The sequence below is a fragment of the Eucyclogobius newberryi genome, unplaced genomic scaffold (assembly GCF_026437365.1).
Source record: "Eucyclogobius newberryi isolate DKJ021-1_F unplaced genomic scaffold, fEucNew1.0.hap1 SCAF_99, whole genome shotgun sequence".
Lineage (NCBI taxonomy): Eukaryota > Metazoa > Chordata > Actinopteri > Gobiiformes > Gobiidae > Eucyclogobius > Eucyclogobius newberryi.
The window spans coordinates 84,131-102,857 of NW_027316542.1; the positions used below are offsets into that span (position 1 = coordinate 84,131).

Sequence of the window (18,727 nt, forward strand, 5' to 3'; positions counted from 1 at the left end):
CGGGAGCGGGACGGGAGCGGGATGGGACGGGAGCGGGATGGGACGGGAGCGGGACGGGAGCGGGACGGGGAGCGGGACGGGAGTGGGACGGGGGCGAGATGGGACGGGGACGGGAGCGGGAGCGGGACGGGAGCGGGACGGGAGTGGGAGCGGGACGGGACGGGGAGCGGGACGGGAGTGGGACGGGGGCGAGATGGGACGGGGACGGGAGCGGGACGGGGGCGGGAGCGGGACGAGGGGTGGGACGGGACGAGGGGTGGGACGGGACGAACCCTGGACTATAACCAGACTTTGCCTGTGACAGGAAGCGGTGCTCCCTCTCTCTGATGTCACTTCCTGTGGAGGATATGTTCTTCATGTTGTCCAAGTCTCAGACCTGATCCAGACCGGAGACACTGTCCAACTGCACCTGGACCAGGTCAGACTGCACTCTGCTCTGATTGGCTCCTGACTCTCTGCTCTGATTGGCTCCTGACTCTCTGCTCTGATTGGCTCCTGACTCTCTGCTCTGATTGGCTCCTGACTCTCTGCTCTGATTGGCTCCTGACTCTCTCTGCTCTGATTGGCTCCTGACTCTCTGCTCTGATTGGCTCCTGACTCTCTGCTCTGATTGGCTCCTGACTCTCTCTGCTCTGATTGGTCCACAGTCGTCTCGTCTGTCTCTCATGATGAATCACACGGCGACTCATCTGTTGAACTTTGCTCTGCGGCGCCTCCTGGGGCCAAACGTGCATCAGCGCGGCTCCAGTGTCTCTGTGACCAGTCTGCGCTTCGACTACAGCACCAAGGTACAGACCGGGTCCAGGCCGGGTCCAGGCCGGGTCCAGGCCGGGTCCAGACCGGGTCCAGGCCGGGTCCAGGCCGGGTCCAGACCCAGGCCGGGTCCAGACCGGGTCCAGGCCGGGTCCAGGCCGGGTCCAGGCCGGGTCCAGACCCAGGCCGGGTCCAGGCCGGGTCCAGGCCGGGTCCAGACCCAGGCCGGGTCCAGGCCGGGTCCAGGCCGGGTCCGGGTCCAGGCCGGGTCCAGACCCAGGCCGGGTCCAGGCCGGGTCCAGGCCGGGTCCAGACCCAGGCCGGGTCCAGGCCGGGTCCAGACCCAGGCCGGGTCCAGGCCGGGTCCAGGCCGGGTCCAGACCGGGTCCAGGCCGGGTCCAGACCGGGTCCGGGTCCAGGCCGGGTCCAGGCCGGGTCCGGGTCCAGGCCGGGTCCAGGCCGGGTCCAGGCCGGGTCGGGTCCAGGCCGGGTCCAGGCCGGGTCCAGGCCGGGTCCAGACCGGGTCCAGGCCGGGTCCAGACCGGGTCCAGACCGGTCCAGGTCCAGGTCCAGTCCCAGACCTGTGTCTCTCCACAGTCGGTCCTGAACTCGTCTCAGCTCCTGGACCTGGACCAGATTCTCTCAGACCTGGTGCAGAACGACCTGAGTGTTTTCTGTCAAGAGCTTCCTCTGAACAACGCTCTGAAACTGAAAGGAGTCCGGACCGTGGATGAGGTGAGTCCAGACCGAGTCCGGACCGAGTCCGGACCGAGTCCGGACCGAGTCCGGACCGGGTCCGGACCGAGTCCAGACCGAGTCCAGACCGAGTCCAGGCCGAGTCCAGACCCAGAACACTCTGGTCTCACATTAAGCTGTTCTGTCTCAGGTTTATCCAGACCCGGTCCGAGTGGTGTCTGTGGGACGGTCCGCCTCAGACCTGCTCCAGGACCAGGACCAGGACCAGGACCAGGACCAGGACCAGGACCAGGACCAGGACCAGGACCAGGACCAGGACCAGGACCAGGACCAGGACCAGGACCAGGACCTGCAGACCTCTGTGGAGCTCTGCTGTGGAACGTGAGTTTGTTGTGTGTGTAAAGTGTGTGTGTGTGTGTGTGTGTGTGTGTGTGTGTATGTGTGTAACATACGTGTGTGTGTGTGTGTGTGTAACATACGTGTGTGTGTGTGTGTGTAACATACGTGTGTGTGTGTGTGTGTGTAACATACGTGTGTGTGTGTGTGTGTGTGTGTAACATACATGTGTGTGTGTGTGTGTGTGTGTGTGTAACATACGTGTGTGTGTGTGTGTGTGTGTAACATACGTGTGTGTGTGTGTAACATACGTGTGTGTGTGTGTGTGTGTGTAACACACGTGTGTGTGTGTTTGTGTGTGTGTGTAACATACGTGTGTGTGTGTTTGTGTGTGTGTGTAACATACGTGTGTGTGTGTGTGTGTGTGTGTAACATACGTGTGTGTGTGTGTTTGTGTGTGTGTGTAACATACGTGTGTGTGTGTGTGTGTAACATACGTGTGTGTGTGTGTGTGTGTGTGTGTAACATACGTGTGTGTGTGTGTGTGTGTGTGTGTGTGTGTGTGTAACATACGTGTGTGTGTGTGTGTGTGTGTGTGTGTGTGTGTGTGTGTGTAACATACGTGTGTGTGTGTGTGTGTGTGTAACACACGTGTGTGTGTGTGTGTGTGTGTGTGTGTGTAACATACGTGTGTGTGTGTGTGTGTGTGTAACACACGTGTGTGTGTGTGTGTGTGTGTGTAACACACGTGTGTGTGTGTGTGTGTGTGTGTGTGTGTGTGTAACATACGTGTGTGTGTGTTTGTGTGTGTGTGTAACATACGTGTGTGTGTGTGTTTGTGTGTGTGTGTAACATACGTGTGTGTGTGTGTGTGTGTGTGTAACATACGTGTGTGTGTGTGTGTGTGTGTGTGTGTGTGTGTGTAACATACGTGTGTGTGTGTAACACACGTGTGTGTGTGTGTGTGTGTGTGTGTGTGTGTGTGTGTGTGTGTGTGTGTGTAACACACGTGTGTGTGTGTGTGTGTGTGTGTGTGTGTGTAACATACGTGTGTGTGTGTGTGTGTGTGTGTGTGTGTAACACACGTGTGTGTGTGTGTGTGTGTGTGTGTGTAACATACGTGTGTGTGTGTGTGTGTGTGTGTGTGTAACACACGTGTGTGTGTGTGTGTGTGTGTGTGTGTGTAACATACGTGTGTGTGTGTCAGTCACGTGCTTCAGAGCTCGGATCTGGAGGACGTCCTGGTGGTTTCAGAGCGACAGTTCATTAAAGGAATCAGCCGCATCATCGCCGTCACCGGGGACAACGCCAGGCAGGTGAGGGCCCCTTATTACACCCTTATTAAACACTTTATTACACACTTTATACATGCTTCATCTATTATAAGCTTTACACGTTTATTACACGTTTATTACACATTTTACATGTTTCTTTATGACTGTCAGGCACGAGAGCTGGGCGTGGCCTTGGAGCAGGAAGTGGACTCTCTTTGGACAAGGATCACAAGCTCCGCCCCCGACTCTCCACACGTTGTCCAGCAATTGGCCAAAGAGGTCGGGCAACTGACCAACGTGAGTCCAACTATTATCAGTACTGCAAATACTGCTACTGCAAATACTACTACTGCAAATACTACTACTGCAAATACTACTACTGCAAATGCTACTACTGCAAATACTGCTACTGCAAATACTGCTACTGCAAATACTACTACTGCAAATACTGCTACTGCAAATACTGCTACTGCAAATACTGCTACTGCAAATACTACTACTGCAAATACTACTACTGCAAATACTGCTACTGCAAATACTACTACTGCAAATACTACTACTGCAAATACTGCTACTGCAAATACTACTACTGCAAATACTACTACTGCAAATACTACTACTGCAAATACTGCTACTGCAAATACTGCTACTGCAAATACTACTACTGCAAATACTACTACTGCAAATACTGCTACTGCAAATACTGCTACTGCAAATACTACTACTGCAAATACTGCTACTGCAAATACTACTACTGCAAATACTACTACTGCAAATACTACTACTGCAAATACTGCTACTGCAAATACTACTACTGCAAATACTACTACTGCAAATACTACTACTGCAAATACTGCTACTGCAAATACTGCTACTGCAAATACTACTACTGCAAATACTACTACTGCAAATACTACTACTGCAAATACTGCTACTGCAAATACTGCTACTGCAAATACTGCTACTGCAAATGCTACTACTGCAAATGCTACTACTGCAAATACTGCTACTGCAAAATACTACTACTGCAAATACTACTACTGCAAATACTACTACTGCAAATACTGCTCCTGTCTCTGCTCCCGTCCCTGTCTCTGTCCCTGTCAGGAGGTGGACCTGTCTCTGGTTCCTCACTGGACTCGTCGAGTGCTTCAGAACAAACTCAAGACTCTCCAGAGAAACATGAACACCACCCTGCGGAAGATGGAGATCAGACAGGTGCAGTAGAACGTCTGACAGGTGCAGTAGAACGTCTGACAGGTGCAGTAGAACATCAGACAGGTGCAGTAGAACGTCTGACAGGTGCAGTAGAACATCTGACAGGTGCAGTAGAACATCAGACAGGTGCAGTAGAACATCTGACAGGTGCAGTAGAACATCTGACAGGTGCAGTAGAACATCAGACAGGTGCAGTAGAACATCAGACAGGTGCAGTAGAACATCTGACAGGTGCAGTAGAACATCTGACAGGTGCAGTAGAACATCTGACAGGTGCAGTAGAACATCTGACAGGTGCAGTAGAACATCAGACAGGTGCAGTAGAACATCAGACAGGTGCAGTAGAACATCAGACAGGTGCAGTAGAACATCAGACAGGTGCAGTAGAACATCAGACAGGTGCAGTAGAACATCTGACAGGTGCAGTAGAACATCTGACAGGTGCAGTAGAACACCTGACAGGTGCAGTAGAACACCTGACAGGTGCAGTAGAACATCAGACAGGTGCAGTAGAACATCAGACAGGTGCAGTAGAACATCAGACAGGTGCAGTAGAACATCAGACAGGTGCAGTAGAACATCAGACAGGTGCAGTAGAACATCAGACAGGTGCAGTAGAACATCAGACAGGTGCAGTAGAACATCAGACAGGTGCAGTAGAACATCAGACAGGTGCAGTAGAACATCAGACAGGTGCAGTAGAACATCAGACAGGTGCAGTAGAGCAGGTGCAGTAGAACATCAGACAGGTGCAGTAGAGCAGGTGCAGTAGAACATCTGACAGGTGCAGTAGAACATCTGACAGGTGCAGTAGAACATCTGACAGGTGCAGTAGAACATCAGACAGGTGCAGTAGAACATCTGACAGGTGCAGTAGAACATCTGACAGGTGCAGTAGAACATCTGACAGGTGCAGTAGAACAGGTGCAGTAGAACATCTGACAGGTGCAGTAGAACATCTGACAGGTGCAGTAGAACATCTGACAGGTGCAGTAGAACATCTGACAGGTGCAGTAGAACATCTGACAGGTGCAGTAGAACATCTGACAGGTGCAGTAGAACATCTGACAGGTGCAGTAGAACATCTGACAGGTGCAGTAGAACATCAGACAGGTGCAGTAGAACAGGTGCAGTAGAACACCTGACAGGTGCAGTAGAACATCTGACAGGTGCAGTAGAACATCAGAGAGGTTCACACACACCCAGCAGCGTCATCACAACAAACATGGCGGCGCCCGTGTCCCCCGCATGTTCCCCCCGCTCGCCCTCACTACCAAAATAAAGGAGAACGGCCTGGACTGTTGACCCCTGACCCCTGGACTGTTGAAGCCTCTGACCCCTGGACTGTTGAAGTCTGACCCCTGGACTGTTGAAGTCTGACCCCTGGACTGTTGAAGTCTGACCCCTGGACTGTTGAAGCTTGACCCCTGGACTGTTGAAGCTTGACCCCTGGACTGTTGAAGCTTGACCCCTGGACTGTTGAAGTCTGACCCCTGGACTGTTGAAGTCTGACCCCTGGACTGTTGAAGTCTGACCCCTGGACTGTTGAAGTCTGACCCCTGGTGGTCACTCAGTCATAAAATGGCAACATTTTGATCTTTTTTTTTGCCTTTACGTCCGACTTGAACATGTGACTCGGGGTCCTCCAGAGCATCTGACCCTCCAGAGCATCTGACCCTCCAGAGCATCTGACCCTCCAGAGCATCTGACCCTCCAGAGCATCTGACCCTCCAGAGCATCTGACCCTCCAGAGCATCTGACCCTCCAGAGCATCTGACTCTTTCTGTGTCACAGGCGTCGCTTGAGGTCCAGACTCTGCTCCAGAAACACAGATCTGACCCAGGACCAACTGTGGATGTGATCAGAACCCACTCTCCATCGGTGAGAACATGGACTAAACCAGGACTAAACCAGGACTAAACCAGGACTAAACCAGGACTAAACCAGGTCTAAACCAGGTCTAAACAAGGTCTAAACCAGGACTAAACCAGGTCTAAACCAGGACTAAACCAGGTCTAAACCAGGTCTAAACCAGGTCTAAACCAGGACTAAACCAGGACTAAACCAGGACTAAACCAGGTCTAAACCAGGTCTAAACCAGTACTAAACCAGGACTAAACCAGGTCTAAACCAGGTCTAAACCAGGTCTAAACCAGGTCTAAACCAGGACTAAACCAGGACTAAACCAGGACTAAACCAGGACTAAACCAGGTCTAAACCAGGTCTAAACCAGGACTAAACCAGGTCTAAACCAGTACTAAACCAGGACTAAACCAGGTCTAAACCAGGTCTAAACCAGGTCTAAACCAGGTCTAAACCAGGACTAAACCAGGACTAAACCAGGACTAAACCAGGACTAAACCAGGACTAAACCAGGTCTAAACCAGGTCTAAACCAGGTCTAAACCAGGTCTAAACCAAGTCTAAACCAGGACTAAACCAGGTCTAAACCAGGTCTAAACCAGGACTAAACCAGGTCTAAACCAGGTCTAAACCAGGTCTAAACCAGGTCTAAACCAGGACTAAACCACGTCTAAACCAGGTCTAAACCAGGTCTAAACCAGGACTAAACCAGGTCTAAACCAGGACTAAACCGGGTCTAAACCGGGTCTAAACCGGGACTAAACCGGGTCTAAACCGGGTCTAAACCGGGTCTAAACCGGGACTAAACCGGGTCTAAACCGGGACTAAACCGGGTCTAAACCGGGTCTAAACCGGGTCTAAACCGGGTCTAAACCGGGTCTAAACCGGGTCTAAACCGGGACTAAACCGGGACTAAACCGGGACTAAACCAGGACTAAACCAGGTCTAAACCAGGTCTAAACCAGGACTAAACCAGGTCTAAACCAGGTCTAAACCAGGACTAAACCAGGTCTAAACCAGGTCTAAACCAGGTCTAAACCAGGTCTATTTGCAGGTCCTGATGAAGACTGTGAACAAGCTCAGTTCATCACTTCCTGGTTCATTTGTGATGTTGCTGGCCCAGGTGCATTCTGGGAAAGTCCTGTGCGCCTGCCAAGTCCCCAAGGTAAGACCAGGTCGGAACTGAGTCTGGACCCAATTCTCATGTTTACCCCATGTGCCCTTATGTCCTTGTCCCCAAAGTGCCCTTGTGGCCTGTGCCCAAATATCCCCATGTGACGTTGTGCCCAAAGTGCTCCTGTGTCCTTGTTCCCTTGTGTCCTTGTTCCCTTGTGTCCTTGTTCCCTTGTGTCCTTGGTCCCCTGTGTCCTTGGTCCCCTGTGTCCTTGTTCCCCTGTGTCCTTGGTCCCCTGTGTCCTTGTGTCCTTGGTCCCCTGTGTCCTTGGTCCCCTGTGTCCTTGTTCCCCTGTGTCCTTGTTCCCCTGTGTCCTTGTTCCCCTGTGTCCTTGTGTCCTTGTTCCCCTGTGTCCTTGTGTCCTTGTTCCCCTGTGTCCTTGTGTCCTTGGTCCCCTGTGTCCTTGTTCCCCTGTGTCCTTGTGTCCTTGTTCCCCTGTGTCCTTGTGTCCTTGTTCCCCTGTGTCCTTGTTCCCCTGTGTCCTTGTGTCCTTGGTCCCCTGTGTCCTTGTGTCCTTGGTCCCCTGTGTCCTTGTTCCCCTGTGTCCTTGTTCCCCTGTGTCCTTGGTCCCCTGTGTCCTTGTGTCCTTGGTCCCCTGTGTCCTTGGTCCCCTGTGTCCTTGTTCCCCTGTGTCCTTGTTCCTCTGTGTCCTTGTTCCCCTGTGTCCTTGTTCCCCTGTGTCCTTGTGTCCTTGTTCCCCTGTGTCCTTGTGTCCTTGGTCCCCTGTGTCCTTGTTCCCCTGTGTCCTTGTGTCCTTGTTCCCCTGTGTCCTTGTGTCCTTGTTCCCCTGTGTCCTTGTTCCCCTGTGTCCTTGTGTCCTTGGTCCCCTGTGTCCTTGTGTCCTTGGTCCCCTGTGTCCTTGTTCCCCTGTGTCCTTGTTCCCCTGTGTCCTTGTTCCCCTGTGTCCTTGTTCCCCTGTGTCCTTGGTCCCCTGTGTCCTTGTGTCCTTGGTCCCCTGTGTCCTTGGTCCCCTGTGTCCTTGTTCCCCTGTGTCCTTGTTCCCCTGTGTCCTTGTTCCCCTGTGTCCTTGTTCCCCTGTGTCCTTGTGTCCTTGTTCCCCTGTGTCCTTGTGTCCTTGGTCCCCTGTGTCCTTGTTCCCCTGTGTCCTTGTGTCCTTGTTCCCCTGTGTCCTTGTGTCCTTGTTCCCCTGTGTCCTTGTTCCCCTGTGTCCTTGTGTCCTTGGTCCCCTGTGTCCTTGTGTCCTTGGTCCCCTGTGTCCTTGGTCCCCTGTGTCCTTGTTCCCCTGTGTCCTTGTTCCCCTGTGTCCTTGTGTCCTTGTTCCCCTGTGTCCTTGTGTCCTTGGTCCCCTGTGTCCTTGTTCCCCTGTGTCCTTGTGTCCTTGTTCCCCTGTGTCCTTGTGTCCTTGTTCCCCTGTGTCCTTGTTCCCCTGTGTCCTTGTGTCCTTGGTCCCCTGTGTCCTTGTGTCCTTGGTCCCCTGTGTCCTTGGTCCCCTGTGTCCTTGTTCCCCTGTGTCCTTGTTCCCCTGTGTCCTTGTTCCCCTGTGTCCTTGTTCCCCTGTGTCCTTGTGTCCTTGTTCCCCTGTGTCCTTGTGTCCTTGGTCCCCTGTGTCCTTGTTCCCCTGTGTCCTTGTGTCCTTGTTCCCCTGTGTCCTTGTGTCCTTGTTCCCCTGTGTCCTTGTTCCCCTGTGTCCTTGTGTCCTTGGTCCCCTGTGTCCTTGTGTCCTTGGTCCCCTGTGTCCTTGGTCCCCTGTGTCCTTGTTCCCCTGTGTCCTTGTTCCCCTGTGTCCTTGTGTCCTTGGTCCCCTGTGTCCTTGTTCCCCTGTGTCCTTGTGTCCTTGTTCCCCTGTGTCCTTGTGTCCTTGTTCCCCTGTGTCCTTGTTCCCCTGTGTCCTTGTGTCCTTGGTCCCCTGTGTCCTTGTGTCCTTGGTCCCCTGTGTCCTTGGTCCCCTGTGTCCTTGTTCCCCTGTGTCCTTGTTCCCCTGTGTCCTTGTTCCCCTGTGTCCTTGTGTCCTTGGTCCCCTGTGTCCTTGTTCCCCTGTGTCCTTGTGTCCTTGTTCCCCTGTGTCCTTGTGTCCTTGGTCCCCTGTGTCCTTGGTCCCCTGTGTCCTTGGTCCCCTGTGTCCTTGTTCCCTTTTAGAGCCGGTTTAAAGAGCCATTGAAATCAAGACCTAAGAGTCTAGAGCTGGGTTGAAAAAATCGATTTTCCGATTTTTAATGGATTTGCATATTAATGACCGATTATCGATTTGTACGTCCAAAGATCTATTTATTTATTTATTTATTTATTTATTTATTTTCCTCGGTTTAAAAATAACTCGAAAACAATCATGGCGTAACACCAGAGACACCAGAGACACCAGAGACACCAGAGACACCAGAGACACCAGAGACACCTCACCAGAGACACCAGAGACACCAGAGACACCAGAGACACCAGAGACACCAGAGACACCAGAGACACCAGAGACACCAGAGACACCAGAGACACCACACCAGAGACACCAGAGACACCAGAGACACCTCACCAGAGACACCAGAGACACCAGAGACACCAGAGACACCAGAGACACCAGAGACACCAGAGACACCAGAGACACCAGAGACACCTCACCAGAGACACCAGAGACACCAGAGACACCAGAGACACCAGAGACACCAGAGACACCAGAGACACCAGAGACACCAGAGACACCAGAGACACCACACCAGAGACACCAGAGACACCAGAGACACCTCACCAGAGACACCAGAGACACCAGAGACACCACACCAGAGACACCAGAGACACCAGAGACACCAGAGACACCAGAGACACCAGAGACACCAGAGACACCAGAGACACCAGAGACACCAGAGACACCACACCAGAGACACCAGAGACACCAGAGACACCTCACCAGAGACACCAGAGACACCAGAGACACCACACCAGAGACACCAGAGACACCAGAGACACCAGAGACACCTCACCAGAGACACCAGAGACACCAGAGACACCAGAGACACCTCACCAGAGACACCAGAGACACCAGAGACACCAGAGACACCAGAGACACCAGAGACACCAGAGACACCAGAGACACCAGAGACACCAGAGACACCAGAGACACCAGAGACACCTCACCAGAGACACCAGAGACACCAGAGACACCAGAGACACCAGAGACACCAGAGACACCAGAGACACCAGAGACACCAGAGACACCAGAGACACCACACCAGAGACACCAGAGACACCAGAGACACCTCACCAGAGACACCAGAGACACCAGAGACACCAGAGACACCAGAGACACCAGAGACACCAGAGACACCAGAGACACCTCACCAGAGACACCAGAGACACCAGAGACACCAGAGACACCAGAGACACCAGAGACACCAGAGACACCAGAGACACCAGAGACACCAGAGACACCACACCAGAGACACCAGAGACACCAGAGACACCTCACCAGAGACACCAGAGACACCACACCAGAGACACCAGAGACACCAGAGACACCAGAGACACCAGAGACACCAGAGACACCAGAGACACCAGAGACACCACACCAGAGACACCAGAGACACCAGAGACACCTCACCAGAGACACCAGAGACACCAGAGACACCACACCAGAGACACCAGAGACACCAGAGACACCAGAGACACCTCACCAGAGACACCAGAGACACCAGAGACACCAGAGACACCAGAGACACCAGAGACACCAGAGACACCAGAGACACCAGAGACACCTCACCAGAGACACCTCACCAGAGACACCAGAGACACCTCACCAGAGACACCAGAGACACCAGAGACACCAGAGACACCAGAGACACCAGAGACACCAGAGACACCACACCAGAGACACCAGAGACACCAGAGACACCACACCAGAGACACCAGAGACACCAGAGACACCAGAGAGACCTCACCAGAGACACCAGAGACACCAGAGACACCTCACCAGAGACACCAGAGACACCAGAGAGACCTCACCAGAGACACCAGAGACACCAGAGAGACCTCACCAGAGACACCAGAGACACCAGAGAGACCTCACCAGAGACACCAGAGAGACACCAGAGACACCAGAGAGACCTCACCAGAGACACCAGAGACACCAGAGAGACCTCACCAGAGACACCAGAGAGACACCAGAGACACCAGAGAGACACCAGAGAGACACCAGAGACACCACACCAGAGACACCAGAGACACCACACCAGAGACACCAGAGACACCACACCAGAGACACCAGAGACACCAGAGACACCACACCAGAGACACCAGAGACACCAGAGACACCACACCAGAGACACCAGAGACACCAGAGACACCACAGACACCACAGACACCAGAGACACCAGAGACACCAGAGACACCAGAGACACCACAGACACCAGAGACACCAGAGACACCACAGACACCACAGACACCAGAGACACCACAGACACCAGAGACACCAGAGACACCAGAGACACCAGAGACACCAGAGACACCAGAGACACCAGAGACACCAGAGACACCAGAGACACCTCACCAGAGACACCTCACCAGAGACACCTCACCAGAGACACCTCACCAGAGACACCTCACCAGAGACACCTCACCAGAGACACCTCACCAGAGACACCTCACCAGAGACACCTCACCAGAGACACCTCACCAGAGACACCTCACCAGAGACACCTCACCAGAGACACCTCACCAGAGACACCTCACCAGAGACACCTCACCAGAGACACCTCACCAGAGACACCAGAGACACCAGAGACACCTCACCAGAGACACCTCACCAGAGACACCAGAGACACCTCACCAGAGACCTCACCAGAGACACCAGAGACACCTCACCAGAGACCTCACCAGAGACACCAGAGACACCTCACCAGAGACCTCACCAGAGACACCAGAGACACCTCACCAGAGACCTCACCAGAGACACCTCACCAGAGACACCAGAGACACCTCACCAGAGACACCAGAGACACCAGAGACACCAGAGACACCAGAGACACCTCACCAGAGACACCTCACCAGAGACACCTCACCAGAGACACCTCACCAGAGACACCTCACCAGAGACACCTCACCAGAGACACCAGAGACACCTCACCAGAGACACCTCACCAGAGACACCAGAGACACCTCACCAGAGACACCAGAGACACCTCACCAGAGACACCAGAGACACCTCACCAGAGACACCAGAGACACCTCACCAGAGACACCTCACCAGAGACACCTCACCAGAGACACCAGAGACACCTCACCAGAGACACCAGAGACACCTCACCAGAGACACCAGAGACACCTCACCAGAGACACCAGAGACACCTCACCAGAGACACCTCACCAGAGACACCAGAGACACCTCAGACACCAGAGACACCTCACCAGAGACACCTCACCAGAGACACCAGAGACACCTCAGACACCAGAGACACCTCACCAGAGACACCTCACCAGAGACACCAGAGACACCTCACCAGAGACACCAGAGACACCTCACCAGAGACACCAGAGACACCAGAGACACCTCACCAGAGACACCAGAGACACCTCACCAGAGACACCAGAGACACCTCACCAGAGACACCTCACCAGAGACACCTCACCAGAGACACCTCACCAGAGACACCAGAGACACCTCACCAGAGACCTCACCAGAGACACCAGAGACACCTCACCAGAGACACCAGAGACACCTCACCAGAGACACCAGAGACACCTCACCAGAGACACCTCACCAGAGACACCTCACCAGAGACACCTCACCAGAGACACCTCACCAGAGACACCAGAGACACCAGAGACACCTCACCAGACACACCAGAGACACCACACCAGAGACACCAGAGACACCAGAGACACCTCACCAGACACACCAGAGACACCGAAGGACAGGTCAGGACACTGAAGACACTGAAGGACAGGTCAGGACACTGAAGACACTGAAGGACAGGTCAGGACACTGAAGACACTGAAGGACAGGTGAGGACACTGAAGACACTGAAGGACAGGTGAGGACACTGTAGACACTGAAGGACAGGTGAGGACACTGAAGACACTGAAGGACAGGTCAGGACACTGAAGGACAGGTCAGGACACTGAAGGACAGGTCAGGACACTGAAGGACAGGTCAGGACACTGAAGGACAGGTCAGGACACTGAAGACACTGAAGGACAGGTCAGGACACTGAAGACACTGAAGGACAGGTGAGGACACTGTAGACACTGAAGGACAGGTGAGGACACTGAAGACACTGAAGGACAGGTCGGGACACTGAAGACACTGAAGGACAGGTGAGGACACTGTAGACACTGAAGGACAGGTGAGGACACTGTAGACACTGAAGGACAGGTGAGGACACTGTAGACACTGAAGGACAGGTGAGGACACTGTAGACACTGAAGGACAGGTGAGGACACTGTAGACACTGAAGGACAGGTGAGGACACTGAAGACACTGAAGGACAGGTGAGGACACTGAAGACACTGAAGGACAGGTGAGGACACTGAAGGACAGGTGAGGACACTGTAGACACTGAAGGACAGGTGAGGACACTGAAGACACTGAAGGACAGGTCAGGACACTGAAGGACAGGTCAGGACACTGAAGGACAGGTCAGGACACTGAAGACACTGAAGGACAGGTCAGGACACTGTAGACACTGAAGGACAGGTCAGGACACTGTAGACACTGAAGGACAGGTGAGGACACTGAAGACACTGAAGGACAGGTCAGGACACTGTAGACACTGAAGGACAGGTCAGGACACTGTAGACACTGAAGGACAGGTGAGGACACTGAAGACACTGAAGGACAGGTCAGGACACTGAAGACACTGAAGGACAGGTGAGGACACTGAAGACACTGAAGGACAGGTCAGGACACTGAAGGACAGGTCAGGACACTGAAGGACAGGTCAGGACACTGAAGGACAGGTCAGGACACTGAAGACACTGAAGGACAGGTCAGGACACTGAAGACACTGAAGGACAGGTCAGGACACTGAAGACACTGAAGGACAGGTGAGGACACTGAAGACACTGAAGGACAGGTGAGGACACTGAAGACACTGAAGGACAGGTGAGGACACTGAAGACACTAAAGGACAGGTGAGGACACTGAAGGATAGGTGAGGACACTGAAGACACTAAAGGACAGGTGAAGACACTGAAGGATAGGTGAGGACACTGAAGGATAGGTGAGGACACTGAAGGACAGGTGAGGACACTGAAGGACAGGTGAGGACACTGAAGGACAGGTGAGGACACTGAAGGACAGGTCAGGACACTGAAGGACAGGTCAGGACACTGAAGACACTGAAGGACAGGTCAGGACACTGAAGGACAGGTCAGGACACTGAAGGACAGGTCAGGACACTGAAGGACAGGTCAGGACACTGAAGGACAGGTGAGGACAGGTGGGGACTGACCTCTGACCTGTGGTTGGCACAGCAGCAGATGAAGCTGGACCTGGTGAGAAATACTCAGTGTGTGTACATGTGATACTTCAGCTGCTGCAGGTTTACAAGTACACACGTGTCATGTACAAGTATACACGTGTCATGTACAAGTATACACGTGTCATGTACAAGTATACACGTGTCATGTACAAGTACACACGTGTCATGTACAAGTATACACGTGTCATGTACATGTATACACGTGTCATGTACATGTATACACGTGTCATGTACAAGTATACACGTGTCATGTACAAGTATACACGTGTCATGTACAAGTATACACGTGTCATGTACAAGTATACACGTGTCATGTACAAGTACACACGTGTCATGTACAAGTATACACGTGTCATGTACAAGTATACACGTGTCATGTACATGTATACACGTGTCATGTACAAGTATACACGTGTCATGTACAAGTATACACGTGTCATGTACAAGTACACACGTGTCATGTACAAGTATACACGTGTCATGTACAAGTATACACGTGTCATGTACAAGTATACACGTGTCATGTACAGGTATACACGTGTCATGTACAAGTACACACGTGTCATGTACAAGTACACACGTGTCATGTACAAGTATACACGTGTCATGTACATGTATACACGTGTCATGTACATGTATACACGTGTCATGTACATGTATACACGTGTCATGTACGAGTATACACGTGTCATGTACATGTATACACGTGTCATGTACATGTATACACGTGTCATGTACATGTATACACGTGTCATGTACATGTATACACGTGTCATGTACATGTATACACGTGTCATGTACATGTATACACGTGTCATGTACATGTATACACGTGTCATGTACATGTATACACGTGTCATGTACAGGTATACACGTGTCATGTACAGGTATACACGTGTCATGTACAGGTATACACGTGTCATGTACGAGTACACACGTGTCATGTACGAGTACACACGTGTCATGTACGAGTACACACGTGTCATGTACGAGTATACACGTGTCATGTACATGTATACACGTGTCATGTACATGTATACACGTGTCATGTACATGTATACACGTGTCATGTACATGTATACACGTGTCATGTACATGTATACACGTGTCATGTACATGTATACACGTGTCATGTACAGGTATACACGTGTCATGTACAAGTATACACGTGTCATGTACAGGTATACACGTGTCATGTACACGTGTATACCTGTATAAAACGTAAAACGTGTCATGTACAAGTACACACGTGTCATGTACAAGTATACACGTGTCATGTACAAGTATACACGTGTCATGTACAAGTACACACGTGTCATGTACAAGTACACACGTGTCATGTACATGTATACACGTCATGTACATGTATACACGTCTCATGTACATGTATACACGTGTCATGTACGGGTATACACGTGTCATGTACGAGTATACACGTGTCATGTACGAGTATACACGTGTCATGTACGAGTACACACGTGTCATGTACGAGTACACACGTGTCATGTACGAGTACACACGTGTCATGTACGAGTACACACGTGTCACGTACGAGTACACACGTGTCACGTACGAGTACACACGTGTCACGTACGAGTACACAGGTGTCACGTACAAGTATACACGTGTCACGTACAAGTATACACGTGTCACGTACAAGTATACACGTGTCACGTACAAGTATACACGTGTCACGTACAAGTATACACGTGTCACGTACAAGTATACACGTGTCACGTACAAGTATACACGTGTCACGTACAAGTATACACGTGTCACGTACAAGTATACACGTGTCACGTACAAGTATACACGTGTCACGTACAAGTACACAGTCCTGGATGATGTTTCTTGAAGGTGGATTGACCCTTGACCTTCAGTAACTACAAGACTTGTGAGATTTGCTGTTTAATATTGATATACTAGTTTGAATATGTTGCTTCTCTCCACAGTCATGAAGTGAAGGAAACGCTTCAAATACATTTTTCGTTTTTAATAACATTAACCTCCAGATCCACTCGAAATCTGATCGAAATCTGAGAAAATCGGAAAAAATCAATTTTAAAACGTAAAAATCAGAACCGAATCATTTCTTGAAATTTGAATCGAAACCCAGCTCTATATATATATATATATATATATATATATGATATATATGATATATATATATATCATTATCATATATATCATATATATCATATATATCTAACTTCAGATTCACAGGGTTTTGCTTGTTCTGCTGTTAAACACCAGAACAAGTGTCTAACTGTGATTGGTCTGTTTGAGGGGGGCGTGTCTAACTGTGATTGGTCTGTTTGAGGGGGGCGTGTCTAACTGTGATTGGTCTGTTTGAGGGGGGCGTGTCTAACTGTGATTGGTCTGTTTGAGGGGGGCGTGTCTAACTGTGATTGGTCTGTTTGAGGGGGGCGTGTCTAACTGTGATTGGTCTGTTTGAGGGGGGCGTGTAACTGTGATTGGTCTGTTTGAGGGGGCGTGTCTAACTGTGATTGGTCTGTTTGAGGGGGGCGTGTCTAACTGTGATTCGTCTGTTTGAGGGGGGCGTGTCTAACTGTGATTGGTCTGTTTGAGGGGGGCGTGTAACTGTGATTGGTCTGTTTGAGGGGGGCGTGTCTAACTGTGATTGGTCTGTTTGAGGGGGGCGTGTAACTGATTCGTCTGTTTGAGGGGGGCGTGTAACTGTGATTGGTCTGTTTGAGGGGGGCGTGTAACTGTGATTGGTCTGTTTGAGGGGGGCGTGTCTAACTGTGATTGGTCTGTTTGAGGGGGGCGTGTAACTGTGATTGGTCTGTTTGAGGGGGGCGTGTCTAACTGTGATTGGTCTGTTTGAGGGGGGCGTGTAACTGTGATTGGTCTGTTTGAGGGGGGCGTGTAACTGTGATTCGTCTGTTTGAGGGGGGCGTGTAACTGTGATTGGTCTGTTTGAGGGGGGCGTGTCTAACTGTGATTGGTCTGTTTGAGGGGGGCGTGTAACTGTGATTCGTCTGTTTGAGGGGGGCGTGTCTAACTGTGATTGGTCTGTTTGAGGGGGGCGTGTAACTGTGATTCGTCTGTTTGAGGGGGCGTGTCTAACTAACTGTGATTGGTCTGTTTAAGGGTGTGTCCTCTTTCTCTGCCTCTGATTGGGCGCTGGCGGTCTGTGGGCGTTTCCACGGTAACGCAGGCGGCTCTGAGCTGGTGGCGAAGGGGATGGCGCGAGCTGATGATGTCACGGCGGTGCTGGAGTGGGCGGAGCTTTACGCCAAAAAGAAAATGCAGCGGTGACTGTCGGCCAATCGGGTTCCTCCGTTTTAGAAGAAACGCCTCTGCAACAAACACATGTGATTGGTCCATGTGAGCTGTCAATCATCTTCAAAAGTCTTTGAATAAATCTGACTTTTGTGGAGGCAGGATGGCCCCGCCCACTGAAGCCAACGGAGCGTGCTCATTGGCACATGTCTCTTACTTCCTGAATGTGGTCTAGCTCCTCCCACCGTTGTGATGACGTGTCATGTACGAGTACACACGTGTCATGTACAAGTACACACGTGTCATGTACAAGTACACACGTGTCATGTACAAGTACACACGTGTCATGTACAAGTATACACGTGTCATGTACAAGTATACACGTGTCATGTACAAGTACACACGTGTCATGTACAAGTATACACGTGTCATGTACAAGTATACACGTGTCATGTACAAGTACACACGTGTCATGTACAAGTACACACGTGTCATGTACAAGTACACACGTGTCATGTACAAGTACACACGTGTCATGTACAAGTACACACGTGTCATGTACAAGTATACACGTGTCATGTACAAGTACACACGTGTCATGTACAAGTATACACGTGTCATGTACAAGTACACACGTGTCATGTACAAGTATACACGTGTCATGTACAAGTATACACGTGTCATGTACAAGTACACACGTGTCATGTACAAGTATACACGTGTCATTTACAAGTACACACGTGT

General features: G+C 51.4%; 1 protein-coding gene across 2 annotated transcripts in view; it reads left to right on the forward strand.

Moving 5' to 3' along the window:
* aars2 (alanyl-tRNA synthetase 2, mitochondrial (putative)) overlaps positions 1-18,250 on the forward strand; it is a 49,572-nt gene extending 31,322 nt beyond the window's left edge. The window contains exons 13-22 of one of the 2 annotated variants that reach the window (XM_072439595.1): positions 305-418; positions 648-788; positions 1,351-1,488; positions 1,640-1,830; positions 2,993-3,101; positions 3,231-3,356; positions 4,167-4,277; positions 6,072-6,158; positions 7,194-7,304; positions 17,852-18,250. In XM_072439595.1, coding sequence (XP_072295696.1) covers positions 305-418; positions 648-788; positions 1,351-1,488; positions 1,640-1,830; positions 2,993-3,101; positions 3,231-3,356; positions 4,167-4,277; positions 6,072-6,158; positions 7,194-7,304; positions 17,852-18,019 — 1,296 coding nt within the window. In that variant the 3' untranslated portion in view covers positions 18,020-18,250. The remainder of the gene's footprint in view (positions 1-304; positions 419-647; positions 789-1,350; positions 1,489-1,639; positions 1,831-2,992; positions 3,102-3,230; positions 3,357-4,166; positions 4,278-6,071; positions 6,159-7,193; positions 7,305-17,851) is intronic. The other variant, XM_072439596.1, reaches the window with a different exon arrangement.
* Positions 18,251-18,727: the final 477 nt, after the last annotated feature.